This window comes from Mastigoproctus giganteus, chromosome 11, assembly GCF_048544385.1.
Source record: "Mastigoproctus giganteus isolate SK-2022 chromosome 11, ASM4854438v1, whole genome shotgun sequence".
Taxonomy (NCBI): domain Eukaryota; kingdom Metazoa; phylum Arthropoda; class Arachnida; order Uropygi; family Thelyphonidae; genus Mastigoproctus; species Mastigoproctus giganteus.
Window position 1 is genome coordinate 27062003 of NC_143585.1, and position 16013 is coordinate 27078015.

At 36.0% G+C, this 16013-nt stretch overlaps 1 protein-coding gene across 1 annotated transcript in view; it reads left to right on the plus strand.

The window, feature by feature from the left end:
• The window catches only part of LOC150077829 (sialin-like), a 66773-nt gene that overhangs the window by 33823 nt on the left and 16937 nt on the right, over nucleotides 1-16013 (plus strand). Inside the window, exons 5-6 of the mRNA XM_090384376.1 lie at nucleotides 9571-9704; nucleotides 13147-13293. Coding sequence (XP_090240502.1) covers nucleotides 9571-9704; nucleotides 13147-13293 — 281 coding nt within the window. The remainder of the gene's footprint in view (nucleotides 1-9570; nucleotides 9705-13146; nucleotides 13294-16013) is intronic.

Here is a 16013-nt window from a genome sequence, read left to right on the forward strand (position 1 = left end):
AATTATGCTAACATACTTCAGGATACTAGCATGGAAACCCAGCCATGGCAAATGCTCCCCCCCATACATATTGGTAGACACTTTCAGCAATGGGGAAAGAATAACCTTCCAGATTCCAACATTAGGCAAATTCATATGACCCACTCCTCTGAGTTTAGCACTTCCATTCAAATATATACAGATGGATCCAAAATTGGTAGTAAAGTTAGTACCACTGTAGTATTACCAAATGTCACCATCTCCAGACAGCTTCCATCTGAATGCAGTACTTATACCTCAGAATTATACGGTATTGTTCTAGCCCTAGAGAACATCAAAGAAGACTCATATACCAAATCCAAGCACCTCCGTAGCCAGGTGTGAAGGAGCAGCAGTGCGTAGCACACGCTTCTTGATTAGACCGGGGGTCGAGCCTGTCAGCACCAAATATGGAGGATGTGGAAAGGTCAGGAAATGACCACCGCATATCCCGGAGCAATATGGCCTTAGTTGCTAATGCTCCTAAAAACCAAATAACAACAATACCAAATCCATTATATATATGGACTCGTTAAGTGCTGTTAATGCTCTACAGTGTAAATTCTTCCCTAGTCATCCGCTGGTACAAAAAATTTTGGCACAGCTACTAGAACTTCACGGACATGGACAGCTAATAATATTTTGTTGGATCCCTGGACACGTTGGAATACCAGGAAATGAGCAGGCAGATTTAGCTGCTAAATGTGCTATAAATGTGATACCATCTAATTTCAGGACTCCTTATATTGACCATAAACCCATTATCAAACAGATGTATAAATAACAGTGGACACGCACGTGGCAAGATCAAGCAAATAATAAACTTCTTGATATCAAGAGAGAACCCAAGCAATGGCAATCCAGTCTGAGACAAAACAGAAAGGAAGAAACCATCCTAGCCAGATTATGCATTGGTCATACATTCCTCACTCATAGCTACCTACTAACAAACGATGATCCTCCACAATGCAGTAACTGCTTATGCTCATTAACAGTAAAACATATCATCCTGGAATGCCCGCTATATCTGAAAGAATGGAAAACTGCTTTCTTCTCTCATTAGCATTAGCATTAGCAGAGGCATATGATGCAAGAAAGCAAGCTTATTCAGCATCAGCCAAAAAAAAAAAAAAAAAAAAAAAACCACTCCCATTTCACCCCTCCGTTCGTTCGAAATACCTGTCCAGTTGAGCTTTAAATTTGTTTAGGCTATCAACTTCAACAACAAGTGATGGAAGTCGGTTCCACCAACCAACCACCCGCTGGCCAAAGGCAAATTTCCGCACATCTATCCGACATCCGTCCTTCCTCAATTTGAATTTATGCCCTCTGAGGTGATTATTCTGAGAAAGATGAAGAATCCCATTGGCATTGAGCATGCTCAAACCATTCAAAGCCTTATACACCTCTATCAGATCACCTCGCCGGTGCCTAGTCTCCAGACTCTGTAATTTGCAAAACTTAAGCCTTTCTTCGTAAGAGCAACCCTTTGTTCCATTTACTAATCTTGTTTTCATAACTCCAGCCAGTTATCATTACAGCATGTTCTAGGAGATCGTGAGGATATGGATGACATTTTTCTCTTTCTAAAATTGATAAATAAATATCACAATATATGAACCATATCAAGCGTAAGACAAACGAAGAAGATATTAGACAGTAATCAGTGCATTATAGCCTAAGTTGCTGATGCACCAACAAATTTAACAACAACAACAGTGCGGGGCCTATGCAGCATAGTATGTGTATAGTATGCAGCATAGTAATGAAATAATGAAAATAAGCGAATATAAACATACTATCAGGTTTTACCACCGATTATAAACTTGTACGTAATTAAAATTGCACATATGAAACCAAACTTGGTGTCATTCGAAAAAAGTGTAAAGTTGGGGTTTTGCAGGCCCTTCAGAAGTCGGGGCCCAGGGTGCGTGCGCGACGTTAAATCCGCCTCTGCTCCCCAAGGTTCAATTCTCTCTCCCACTCTTTTCTTCTTGTATATTAATGACTTTCTTACATTGACTGGAAATACTATCCATAGTTTTGCTGATGATAGCACATTGCATTCCCCCTTTCAGTTTGAGAAACCTTGCCCTGCACAAACAACTTCAAATTCTTGAATATCCACTACTAATTCCCTAAATGCTGATCTTCATGTAATTCTCCAGTGGGGCCAATTTAACTTAGTTAATTTCAATCCTTCTAAAACTCAGTCCTGTATTATATCTTGCAAAAAGGATTCTTCTGCTCCTATGTGTATTTTTGATGACATTCAGATTTGTAGACAAGATCACATATCTCTTGGGGATTACCATGACTTCTAATCTCTCTCTCTGGTAAAAGCATATCACAAATATTGTTTCCTCCACATCTAAAAAACTGGGTTTTCTATTTTGCTCTTTGTGTCACTTTATTCTAAACAGCTACTCACTCTGTACAAATCTGAAATCTGCCCTACCATATTATATTGTATATTGTTCCAACATCAGAATGAGTACAGAGAAGGGCAACAATATTGGTGAGAGGAACAAAGGGGTGCGCTTACAAAGAAAGGCTTAAGTTCTGCAAACTGCAGCAGCTGAAGACCAGGCACTTGCGTGCTGATATGATTGAGGTGTATAAGGCCTTGAATGGTTTGAGCAGGCCCAATGCTGATGGGATACTTCTGCTTGCTCAGATTAAGAACTTGAGGGGGCACAGATTCAAATTGAGGAAAGACAGTTATAGGATAGATGAGGAAGTTTGCCTTTAGCCAGCGGGTAGTTGATTGCTGGAACAGACTTCTATCTGTTGTTGTTGTGGAAGTTGATAGTTTAAATAAATTTAAGGCTGAACCAGACAAACATTTGGAGTGCCTGAATGGGTGAAATGGGAAGGGTTTTTTTTTTTCTTTTGGCTGATGCTGTATAAGCTTGCTTTCTTGCATCACATGCTTCAACTAATGCTGGTGCTAACATCTGGGTGATGTCCCCATCACCTTTCTCAGGTTTCTAGACCCATTCAAAAGGACAGTTAGGTTAATTAATGGCCCATTTCTTTCAAAGTCTCTCTCTCTCTCTCTCTGTTAGATGAACTATTTCTGCTGATTGCCTTTTTTATAGATACTTTCATGGGTGCTGTACTTCTGAATTTGCTTCTATAATTCCCTTCCAAACTAGTCCAAACATGTGCCACAACTTGTCAACATCTTTTTCTGTCCAACTTCAAACTCACAGAACCAACTTTTATTCTTCCTCATTTATTTCTTCAACTTCTGTTTTCTCGACCAACCTCCCTTCGCATCTATTTCCTGAAAATTAGTCTACAGAAAAAGAAGTCTGAATTCAACAAGTATCTTCTCTCACCTTCTCAACCTTTAACCCACACACACACACATCACTAAATACTGTAGGTTCTAATTCCTTTCGTGTTTGGGGTTTACTGTGACCTGACTGTCACATAAATGAAGCATACAAAATTGGTGATGATATTTGCATCTCCTGTCTCAAATATGAGATAAAAGGAGATATTCAGATGTCCTTTCCTGACATTATAATGACTTGGTCACTTGTTTGATGATATCTGGGTACAGTTCCCTTGGATGAAGTGTGGAATATCTAAAGGCCTCTTCAATTGACCTGATCTCAGGTGTTGGGTGGGAGTAGGGTTTTTCTCCCCATGATTATTCCAGGTTTTTCAGCTGATATAACATGCAAGTCAGCCAACAAACACACCTTTTTACAGACAATACATAATGGCTCAATATGGTCATAGAAGAAAGACATAATACATAATGGCTCAATATGGTCATAGAAGAAAGACATAATACATAATGGCTCAATATGGTCATAGAAGAAAGACATAATACACAATGGCTCAATATGGTCAGTGTTGCTGATGCACCTAAAAGTGAACAACAGTATTTTAAATATTATAACTTCAATTCTTTAACAAATAAAAACCAAAATAATTCATGACAGAGACCTGAGTGGTGACAAAATATGTACACAAATCCTATCTCACATAAAACATATATGCATTCACAAATGCTATTACAAGTAATCCCAGACCTCTATTTACACAAACTCAACTTTATAAGGTGTGAATTAGGAAAAATTCAAATTGTGCATAAGGGTTGGAGGTAGCACATACACAAAGCATTCCATTCCAATGTATGTTTGTTCATGTTTGCAATGCCTATCCATATTCAGTCCATGGTATATGCATTTGTAAGCTTTGTGCATCTAGTGAAAATTTCTTGAATGCTTATATTCCTTTGCTGATGGCAACCACGACTAACAAAGATTCAGCAAAAGGAAGGGATGTTGACTCATTTAAAAAAAAAAAAAAAAAAGAAGAAAAATTCTGCTTGAGTGTAAAATAAACAATTAAAAGATATGGAAAAGGGTGATAGTGTTTGTCTACAATAGCAAGCAGTTTAAACATGGCAGTGTTAACAATTAACATAGTCGAATTAATATAACTGTAAGATTACAGAAGATGTAATTTTACAGTTTAAGTATTAAGTATATTCAAGTACAGTCAGTCCTCGTATAACACGTGTTTACATTACACGAATCGGCGCCTCTGTAGCCAGGTGGGCAGGAGCAGCCTGCCCACTTGGTGCGTGCATAGCACACACTTCTTGATTAGACTGGGATTCGAGCCCATGACCACTAAATACGGAGGATGCGCAAAGGTCAGGGAATGACCACTGCATATCCCTGGAGCAATATGGCCTTAGTTGCTAATGCTCCTAAAACCAAATAACAAACAAACATTACACGAATTCGATCATACATGATTTATAAATAGGGGAACGATATCGTATATAACACGAACCGAATTCGCTTATGCATGATTCGCCTTTGTGTTTACAAGGAATGGCAGTCGAATGCCGAATCACCCCAACTGAACGCAAAAGTATTTATGTTTTTTATATCAGTGAAGGGGAAACACATTTCACCACAATAACGTAAAAACCCACACAATTCCAGCTATTGGAATTATTGCAAGTGCAATTAGATCGAGTTTACTACCAGTTTATAACAGATTCCACTAGCAGAAATGCAACTGGAAATTGTTTTTATTGTTTTTTGGTAGTAACCCCCAGAAATATGCTTTAGTAAAATGTGAGCTAGTGAGGTGTTAATAGTGTGTCGCTGCCTTTACGGTGTTGTTTATTCAGTTGCGGCAGCTTTGTTTATGTGTGTCAAGCATGCCTCCTCATTTTGTAATTGTGCTTTATTCTCTAAAAATGAGTAAAATACTTAAAAGGTGTGAAAAGGAAGCATCCTGGTGAAGACACTACAGATTCAGAGAGAAAAAGAAAAGCAATATGGATAGACAGAGTCAAAGCAGACTGGGTCAAAAATTCTTACCTGGGAAAATTTGTAGTGGCCTCATACTAAGTGTTTATGGCCAAAATCACGCCGGCCTCCATCGTCTTCTGGCTTCCGGCCCACCAGGGTTTCCCTGGTAAAGCTTATGGCCAGCCCGTCTCTGTCAATAGAGAAAAAAATATGGAATTGTTAAACACTTTGAGTGAAATGAAAGGCCATGTGATATTGCACAGGCCTAAATAAGGCAACGCTGAGAATTAGAAAGAATGCAGAGAAAATAAAAACTTTCATAGCAGGAATAACTCAAAGTGTAATAAAATCCATTAGATCAAGACACAAAGAATTGGAAGAGATAGAAGATCAAACAAAGAACAGGTTTGCTTACAATAGAAGCAAAAGCATTAGCAATATTTTATTACGTAATAGTCGAAATAAAATACGTATTTTATTACGATTATTTATTGTGTTTGGTAATGTTTTGGTTACAAATTTGCGTTCAACCTTGGGTGGTCGGCACCTAACCCTATTTTTCCTATAGGGCCTGTTGTTTATATTGCATGATTTTGCATTGGACGACGGTTTCTAGTAACACAACTATCATGCTATATGAGGACTGACTGTATAAGTATATGTGGAAAGTAACACTGTAATAAACAAATTATGTTGTGAGTGACATGACAAAGAGTTTGTGTCAGTAAACTCCTGACTGTATTTTCAGTGTTTACTTTGAAATGCTGAATGCTATGTAGATTGCTTTTGTTAGCTTTCTGCTTTAAAAACCCCCATCAAAAGCAGTCTGGTGTTGTTAAATCAGAAGCCCTAGGTAGCCTGAGTCCTTGTGATATGATTCAATCCCAGAAAAATCTTCCAACATTTTAATGTTTGCGCATACAGTATTGCATGTTGCCCCATCATGTTGGAGCAATGTGATAAACTGCATTATGATGCCTTGGTAAACATCAGAGGTCACAGTTTGTTTAAAAAATATGGGTCCAATTATTCTTCTTTGAGGTATGCCACACCAAACTGATTTTTTTTAGGGGGGGGGTCACATAAGGAGGTTTCACAGAAAATGTGCAGATTTTTAGTGTTCCTTATTCAAATTTGACTACTGACAGAGCCAGGTGAAAGCAGCAGTAAAATAACTTTTTTTCCAAAATTTCAATACCTTCAGCAAAGTAAACTTTTAAACCAGCTAACATTATTCTGAAATTGAATATCATGCATACTGTGGATTTGATATGGAAAACGATTTAGGTGTTTACTTACAGTGAAACAAACTGAACCAAGTGAAGTGATATACCCCCATTTCTGAATACTGAGTTTCCATACAGATTTTTTGGAGATTGCAAAATTATTTGTCCAGTGTTGTCTAAAGTCCCATACAAGAATGCTGCTCCTTCTGTCATGTTCCTTATTCCCAACCGATCCACACTCACAAAACTTTTTTATTATCTTGAAAATTGCAACTTTGCGTGATCGGTTAGTACTAGGGAATTTTTCAACTATTTTTGTTTACATTCTCTGTTAAGACTTCATTTTCAAGTGAGATTCTACTAAAATAAAACTTGATTGTTTACAGCATAACATTTATTTCCAGTAATGATTCATGCAACTTCAAACACAGATTGTGACAAAGTGAACATCTGAAATGCAAAACTACCAGTTAAGTAATATCCTGCACTAGTGCCCTTACACAATTGCACCAGCAATCATTATTGGTAGTGTTGTACTTAATGCAAATGACTTGGGTTTACTTTTAAAATGATCAATCTATATTTTAATAAGTGAATATCATGTTACAAACCCTTAAAATTGTTCACATGCAGTGAGTAAAAACAAGAATTACAAACTTGTTTTTCTCAAACCTGCTGATGTCATATCTTAAAAGCCATCCTTAATCCAATATCTAGAATTTTCACAGCCTGTTGTTCTCTGGCACCCTCCTCCTCCTTTTCTATTAATATGTACTTAATTTTATTGTTGAAAACCCATTCTATGTGGTAAATGGTTTATGATATGATGCTCATTTATTAAAATATTTATCATGTTAAAATAGTTTTTCTTGAAAGACATATTTCTTAATTAACTGGGAATAATGTGATAATGATGGACTTATTTATTTATTGGTGTGTGTGTGTGTGTGTGTGTGTGTGTGTGTGTGTGTGTGTGTGTGTGTGTGTGTGTGTGTGTGTGTGTGTGTGTGTGTGTGTGTGTGTGTGTGTGTGACCCCAACGAAACTATGGCAACTCTGTGCGTTTTGTGTGTAGTTACCATACTGATAAATGCTGATCAATGTAGTGGTGTGATTGGATATTGATGGACTGGCTTCTCCGATCCGACTTGAGACCGCTAGTGCACTGAGAGCAGGAATAAATTTGGAAGACATCTGAGAGTTTTTCCCTGGAAGGCAACATCATTTGCCTGATTAAAAGATATTTAGCTGGAGGAATGGAAAATTACATTATTTCCACTTGTGGAAAGTGCTCCACAGTGACATTGCTACATTATGCAGTCTATAAACCATTGCTGTAAACCAGTTTCTTCAAAAATTGATTATTAAATTGTTAACCCTGTAGTGGTGGCACTACACCTGACAGGTGTAAACTTTCTTTTTAATTTCTGGAAAATGGTTATGAGATTTTGCTTAGAGTTTAACAATATTTCATTTTTTCTTGATAGATTGCAGTACTTAATTGTATATTAGTTTTTAGTTTTTAATAAAAAAATTAAACATTTAAAAAATCTGTGTTTTTACACCTTATATTTTCAATAAAAAAATGACATTGTAGACATAAAATGTAAAGATGAAGTTGTTAGTTTCTTCTGTTTTCCAGTTTTAAAAACCATTAATTGTGCAAAACTTTAAACATGCCATATGTATAAATTTTTTAAAAAATATATAACATTTTATAAACTTCTTTACTTCTTTACTCAATTTAAAAATTTTTTTTTTTTTTTAAATTGAGTTCAGATTCAGCATTCTATGAATTACGTGAAATTTGAATGTCACTAATTCCTATCCTGACTGAATATTGCCCTTTGGTATTTTTGTCTTGATTATTCAAAAATAATAATGAAAACACCTCTTGTAAGACTTGTTCTATTGATGCCCATAGAACACCTGAGACAGTCCTTTACTATACACAGTCTGTTTACTATTCTTTCTGCACTCACAGCATTAAAAGCTTTGCCTGCACAATGAGTTGCACTGGTATTGCACTACTTACAAAAGAATAATAACAAATCTTTTAAAAACACCTCTTGTAAGACTATTGATGTCTATAGAACATCTGGATCAATTCTTTACCATAGACAGTTTAATCTACTATTCTTTATGTTCACAGCAGAAAAAAACTTTGCCTGCATAACAAAGTTGCACTGGTATTACACTACTTTAAAATGTATGGCCTCACTAAAAGTTAATGTCCTATTATTAATTTCTGTAATGCTCTAAGTGTACTAATACACTGTGATTGATGAGATCATCCAGAAGTAATATATATTTTGTCAAATTCATTAATAATAATAATTTTAGCTGCTAGTTATTTCTCGTAGTAGCTACTGGTTATGCTACTATGAGAAATATTTCGTAGTAGCATAACTAGTGAGTTATGCTATTGCTAGTGAAAAACAGTAACAAATATGGTGGCACTGTATCTGCTAGGTGCAAAAAAAAAGCTGTAACTCTAGAAAAATAATAATAATAAAAAAAATTTAAAAGGCATCCAGTAAAAATTTGTCTCTATTTAGGAAGGTACAGAAAATCACAGATTTTTATCAGCAACCAACAATTAACATGGGCTTGTTATTTTCAAGATGCACCTCAAAGGTGTAGTGCCATTGCTGCAGTCAAGGAAGATTGAGTAGAATTATGAATTTTGGCCTTGCTAATAAAATTTAAACTTTTTTTTTTTTAGAAAAGTGCACAGTATTATAATTTTTTTTATCATTCTTCAATTTAGAGAAAACAGTTCTCTTTCATCACCTTGAAATAATCAAATTCAAACTAAATTATTTAATTCACTTGACTAAATCTGGAGAATAAAATGTCTTGATTGTACTTTGCAGGAATTACGTTCCTGTTTAATATGCAAATTTCAGAGTATTCTGAAATTTATTAGAGAATTTTTTTTTGCCAAATTTCGAAATATTGAGAACTCATACAGTTTCCTTTAAATTTGAAGTATGTCAGTAATTTTAGAAATGCATTCTTTATGTTTTATTTAAGGTCTTTTTGGGTGCATCTGGTTTCTCATTTGGATGTTTACTGTTTCTGATACTCCTGAAGAGCATCCTACAATTTCTAAAAAAGAACTTCATTTGATTCAGACAAAAAGGGAAACTGATGTTAAAAGATGGAGTGTATGTAATATTTCACATTTATATGTAAAATTATTTCAGAAATTTTTATTATTTTATTACTTAATTAGATAGTATGAATCAGAGCTGAAATACTCAATATGTTCTACGTTGATAATAATATTAGTAAATTAATAAGAGGAGTTTACCTCAATATAGTACGTGGAACACTTCCGTATGATACCCTCCAGAAATTAAAACGGAAAAAACGAAAAAATCGACAACTTACCGGTACATTAAAGTAAAATATAAATAATTAAAGTAAAATATAAATAATTAAATAATCAATTTAACACAATTCAAAATCAATTCAAAACAATTAAAATTCAAATTAACGCAATCTAACGAAAATATTCAAAACGATTTTCCTTCCTGAAGCTGACAATGCTTTTCGACCGACTGTCGTGATCACAGGAATGAAAATTACCGAATCCGGCTAAACCTGCAACTTAAATAGTGATTATGTGTCTTCGCGCATGCGCGTAAAGGTCCACGCATCGGAGATCAAATATGGCCGCCGAACATTAACAGAATTCTCGTGTAATTTAATTTCAACGGTTTCTGCAATTAATAGTCGCGTATAATTACGTTGAACGTTAAGTATTTTGGCCTCGTTAAATAAAAAAGTATGTTTTTCGTTAATGGCATGAAAGGCTAATTCTGACGCTGCTGAACGAGAAGCACGAACTGAGGCTTCGTGTTGATTTACACGGATATTAAGAGAAAACCGCGTCGAACCCTGATAAGACGAGTCGCAATCACCGCAAGAAATGTATACTAGATCATTAATTTGTGTTGCGAACGCCGAAAGAACCGAGCGATTGTTCAGTATAGTGTGTAACTTCCGTATAGGCCTAGCTATAATTTTAAATTCGGTATCTTTAAAGAATCTGTTAAGCTGTTTGTGCCACTGTTCAAAAAAAAAAAAAAAAAAAAACAATGCGTAATTGATATTGAATTTGGACTTCGTAGTGTTCCACAAAAAGATGTATTTATTCAACAAGTTAACCAAGTAGTGAATAACATAAAAGAAACGCGACTTCCTAAATTGAATACACATGACAGTTCAGCTTTACGGGAACTTCGAGAAAATAAGGACATTATTATACAGAGGGCAGATAAAGGAGATACAGTGGTAATACTAGATAAACATGATTATATTAATAAGTTAGATTCAGTTGTATCTGATACCTCCACTTATTGTGAAGTGGACCCGACTCTGTTTACCAATTTGGTAAATCAATACAATAAAACGTTAACCACATATCGTAAAAACGACTACATTACTATGGTTCAGTTGAAGGAATTGAAGTCCAGAACATACAATATTCCTGCACTTTTTGGTCAGGTAAAATTACACAAGCCTGGATTTCCGATTCGACCTATTGTTTCCTACAGGAACTCGGCATTTTCAGCCTTAGCGACACATGTATATAACATTATAAAACCTTTTAGACAGGTTATACAATTTGGAATTAAGAATTACGATACATTATTTAATAATCTTAAAGACTGTAGACTCGGCGACAATGACAGTTTATTCTCATTAGATGTTACCTCATTATATACGAATGTAAACGTTGAATACACATTAGATATTATTTGGGATATGTTAAATAAAAACTCGACACCGATTAATTATACGAAGCTGCCTATAAAGGAGATTTTTCACTTAATTAAACTATTAGTTGAGGCTAACTACATCACCTTTCAAGACAAGGTGTACAAACAAATTTTTGGATTACCAATGGGTTTGAGCCTGAGTGGCTTAATGTCAGAGATCTATCTCTCAACGATTGAGCAGATACATTTGACACCTTTTCGTCCCCGTATCACATACTATGGGAGGTATTTAGACGATGTTCTAGTTATTACCGATAGTAGTACTATCCAAGACATTTTACATTCGTTCAATAATATTCATTCTAGACTCAAATTTACATTGGAAAGGGAAGATACGGATACTAAGTCATTAAACTTTCTAAATTTCACGCTTACCCGGGACTCGAACAAAATACAATTTAGCATCTATCGAAAACCCACAAACACCGGCATGCTTCTACATTATAATAGCTACCACCCGTTCACCTACAAAAGATTGATTATCTTTAATCAATTTCTAAATGCCTATAAATATTCAACGACGGATTCTGCTTTAGACTCAGAAATACAAATATTAACTAGCAGATTCTTGAACAGGGGTTATCCCATTAACACAATAAATCGAATTAGGGTACAAGCTAAGGATAAGATACAAAATACTGCACCAATCAACAATAGTAATATCAAAAAATACTTTATTTCTGTCCCATATGTTGAACAGTGGCACAAACAGCTTAACAGATTCTTTAAAGATACCGAATTTAAAATTATAGCTAGGCCTATACGGAAGTTACACACTATACTGAACAATCGCTCGGTTCTTTCGGCGTTCGCAACACAAATTAATGATCTAGTATACAACATTTCTTGCGGTGATTGCGACTCGTCTTATCAGGGTTCGACGCGGTTTTCTCTTAATATCCGTGTAAATCAACACGAAGCCTCAGTTCGTGCTTCTCGTTCAGCAGCGTCAGAATTAGCCTTTCATGCCATTAACGAAAAACATACTTTTTTATTTAACGAGGCCAAAATACTTAACGTTCAACGTAATTATACGCGACTATTAATTGCAGAAACCGTTGAAATTAAATTACACGAGAATTCTGTTAATGTTCGGCGGCCATATTTGATCTCCGATGCGTGGACCTTTACGCGCATGCGCGAAGACACATAATCACTATTTAAGTTGCAGGTTTAGCCGGATTCGGTAATTTTCATTCCTGTGATCACGACAGTCGGTCGAAAAGCATTGTCAGCTTCAGGAAGGAAAATCGTTTTGAATATTTTCGTTAGATTGCGTTAATTTGAATTTTAATTGTTTTGAATTGATTTTGAATTGTGTTAAATTGATTATTTAATTATTTATATTTTACTTTAATTATTTATATTTTACTTTAATGTACCGGTAAGTTGTCGATTTTTTCGTTTTTTCCGTTTTAAGTTCTGGAGGGTATCATACGGAAGTGTTCCACGTACTATATTGAGGTAAACTCCTCTTATTAATTTACTAAATTTATTACTTAATATGATTGGCTCTCTTTACTTGTTATAACATTTTATTGGGTAAACAGATCAATATAGAATGATTATTAAATACTTGAGAGTTGTAATCAACTTTTGTAAACTATCTTTAATTAAATGAAAACTTTAAAGGCTGGTTGTTATACAGTGGTGGAGATATGGCATCATTGGTATGCATGTTATGATCCGTATGGCACCACAAAAAAAAAAAAAAAAAAATTGCATGACTGATATTTAACTGTGGCACTGGTATCAGTGCTTTGAGTTTGTTTGCTGAATTATTTATATATTTTTTATTTTTTTCCTCTCTCCTATATTACAGAAGGGTGTTCCTTGGAAAGCTATCCTGACATCACCTGCTGTATGGGCTCTTGGAATAACAAAACTGTGTGCCGGTTGGGCATTTTATACATTGCTAACAGAATTACCCAATTACATGCATTCAATATTGCATTTTCCAATAGAAAAAGTAAGATTATAAATAATTATAGCATATTTCAGTTTTCATTTTAATGAGGATTTATCTATGTGTATAGCAAACAGAACTGTTATGATACTTGAAGTAAATTTAACAATATTGCATTTTAATCAGACTGCACCTCGAGTGTGACTGAATTGTAGCAGTCTTATGAAAGCTAAGAAAATTCATTCCAGTTTTAATTCAATATATTTCTGAAATAATGACATACATCAATGTATTTGGTGTCTCTGAACTCAGTTGTCTTTTGAGAGTGGAAGTCATGTGGAAACATTTTCAATATGTGCATCATTGGCATCTAGAATGTTCAATAGTCGTCTTAGGAAATGTTCCATTACTCCAGCCAGAGTTTCTCCTTTTATGATGTTTATAACTGTTAAAATTTTTGCTTTGGTTCTTGAAAACTGTTTATGTGTATTGTGTCCTTAAACAGTATCCTTAAGTAAACCTAAAAAGAAGTCATGCAGGTTCAGATCTGAAGATTATGGCTGCCTGGACTAACTACACTGAATGACCACTTTATCATGTGCACTTTCCCTTTTCATGAAACAGAACACTCCTTCAATAACAGGACATGTTTGTGCCCTGCAATTAAAAGCAGCTGTATAGATATGTAGGGATACTGTATGTGTGCAGTTAAGTGTGAGAAAGATGAACAAGAGGAAACAGCAACCCCAGAGCAACGTATCAACTCTGTGGTACTACACTGACAGTGGTAGAGAATGAAAGGGACCTGGTGGTGGTTGTGCAGGCAGATATGAAGTTCTCTGAGCAGTGCAGACAGGCTGCAAGAGTAGCTCATGGTGTATTGTCAATGATATATAGGAATTTTTCTAGCAGGGATAAGGAGGTGATTATTCCCTTGTATAAGGAAATGGTCAGGCCACACCTAGAGTACTGTATACAGGTCTGGAGGCCTCATTTCAAGAAGGATGTAGAGCTGCTGGAACGAGTACGGAGAAGGGCAACAAGATTAGTGAATGGAACAAAGGGGTGCTCTTACGAAGAAAGGCTTAAGTTTTGCAAGTTACAGTGTCTGGAGACTAGGCACCAGCGAGGTGATCTGATAGAGGTGTATAAAGCATTGAATGGTTTGAGCATGCTCAATGCTGATGGGATTCTTCCTCTCGCTCAGAATAATCACCTGAGAGGGCATAAATTCAAATTGAGGAAAGACAGATGTAGGATAGACGTGCGGAAATTTGCCTTTAGCCAGCAAGTGGTTGGTTGGTGGAACAGACTTCCATCCCTTGTCGTGGAAGTTGATAGCCTAAATAAGTTTAAGGCTCAGCTGGACAGGTATTTTGAACGAACAGAGGGGTGAAGTGGAAGTGGTTTTTTTTTTTTTTTTTTTTGTCTGATGCTGCAATAAGCTTGCTTTCTTGCATCAAATGCCTCTACTAATGCTAATGCTAAGATGAAGAGCAAGATGAACGATTTAAGCTACTTTTTGAACATGGCATTCTAATCAGCACTAGACACTACAGTATGAGTATCTTGGTAACTGCAACCTTGCTGAGGATTTCATGTATGACTGAGACACAGTCATACATGAAACATAAATCAAATAACATCAGCCAACAGTGATTCTGTGGTTAGAAACAGCTCATTGATGTGAGAGACTGACAAGTGCAGGATAACAGAAAGGCAGCTAAAAAACAACCCAGTACAATAGTGATAACCAAAGAGGCATTTCAGAATGCATAACTTTGTAATTTATCACTAATGGGGTATTGCAGCTGATGGCCAAATCGGATTCTATACTTGTCATCAGAAGAAAAGAAGGCACAGTTACAGTTGGCTCAAATGCCAACACTGGTCTGGAAAGAGGGGGATTGGAAAAACATTGTCTGCTCTGATGCACCCCATTTCCTGTTGCACACTGATGGGAGGACTAGGACATGGCAAAAACAGTATACATTCATGAACCCATCCTGCCAGGTATCAATAGTACAAGCTGGAAGCGTAATGGTGTGGGGGAGTGTTTTCATGGTGCGTATTGGGTCCTTCATACCAATGAACATTTGGATGCCACAGGTTATCTGGAAATTGTTTCTGACCAGGCACATTCCTCCATGGTTGCATTGTATCTGTCTGAAAGGGTTCTTCCAATAGGATAATGTGCCATGTCACAAGGACATAGTTGTATAGGAATGGTTCCAAGAATATGAGAGTGAATTCAGCCTGCTATGGGGCCTCCCCAGTTACCAGATTTTAGTCCATCTGAGCACGTGGAACAAGCTCTTTGGAATAGGGATCCACAACCATCCTGTTTGTAATGGCTGTGAGAAGCAGTTCAGCCAAGATACCCCAGCATCCTGTGGTATGTTTTTATTACATCTTTGAGTGACTGCCACAATGAATCTGCTATTTGAGGGTTGGAAATGGGGAGTCTAGTTTCTATTAGGTAGGTGTATCTAATAAAGTGGCCACTCAGTGTATATCCCAAACATATAAAAAATTGATTACACAATTAAATTGTGAAAGTGCTCATTGAGAACATCCAGCCTAGCATTTACTGTATCTAGGTGAGTCTCATCCTCTTGAAAAAATGTTTGGTTGAAATTTGCATCTATATCTCGGAGGAATGAGTAAATTTTTCCTTGAGGACATGAAGATAATGGTCAATAATTTGCCACAAAAATTGCTCTCACAATATCGTGAACCAAATAGCACTTCACATTGCATTGACTCTATTATTTTATGGTGGT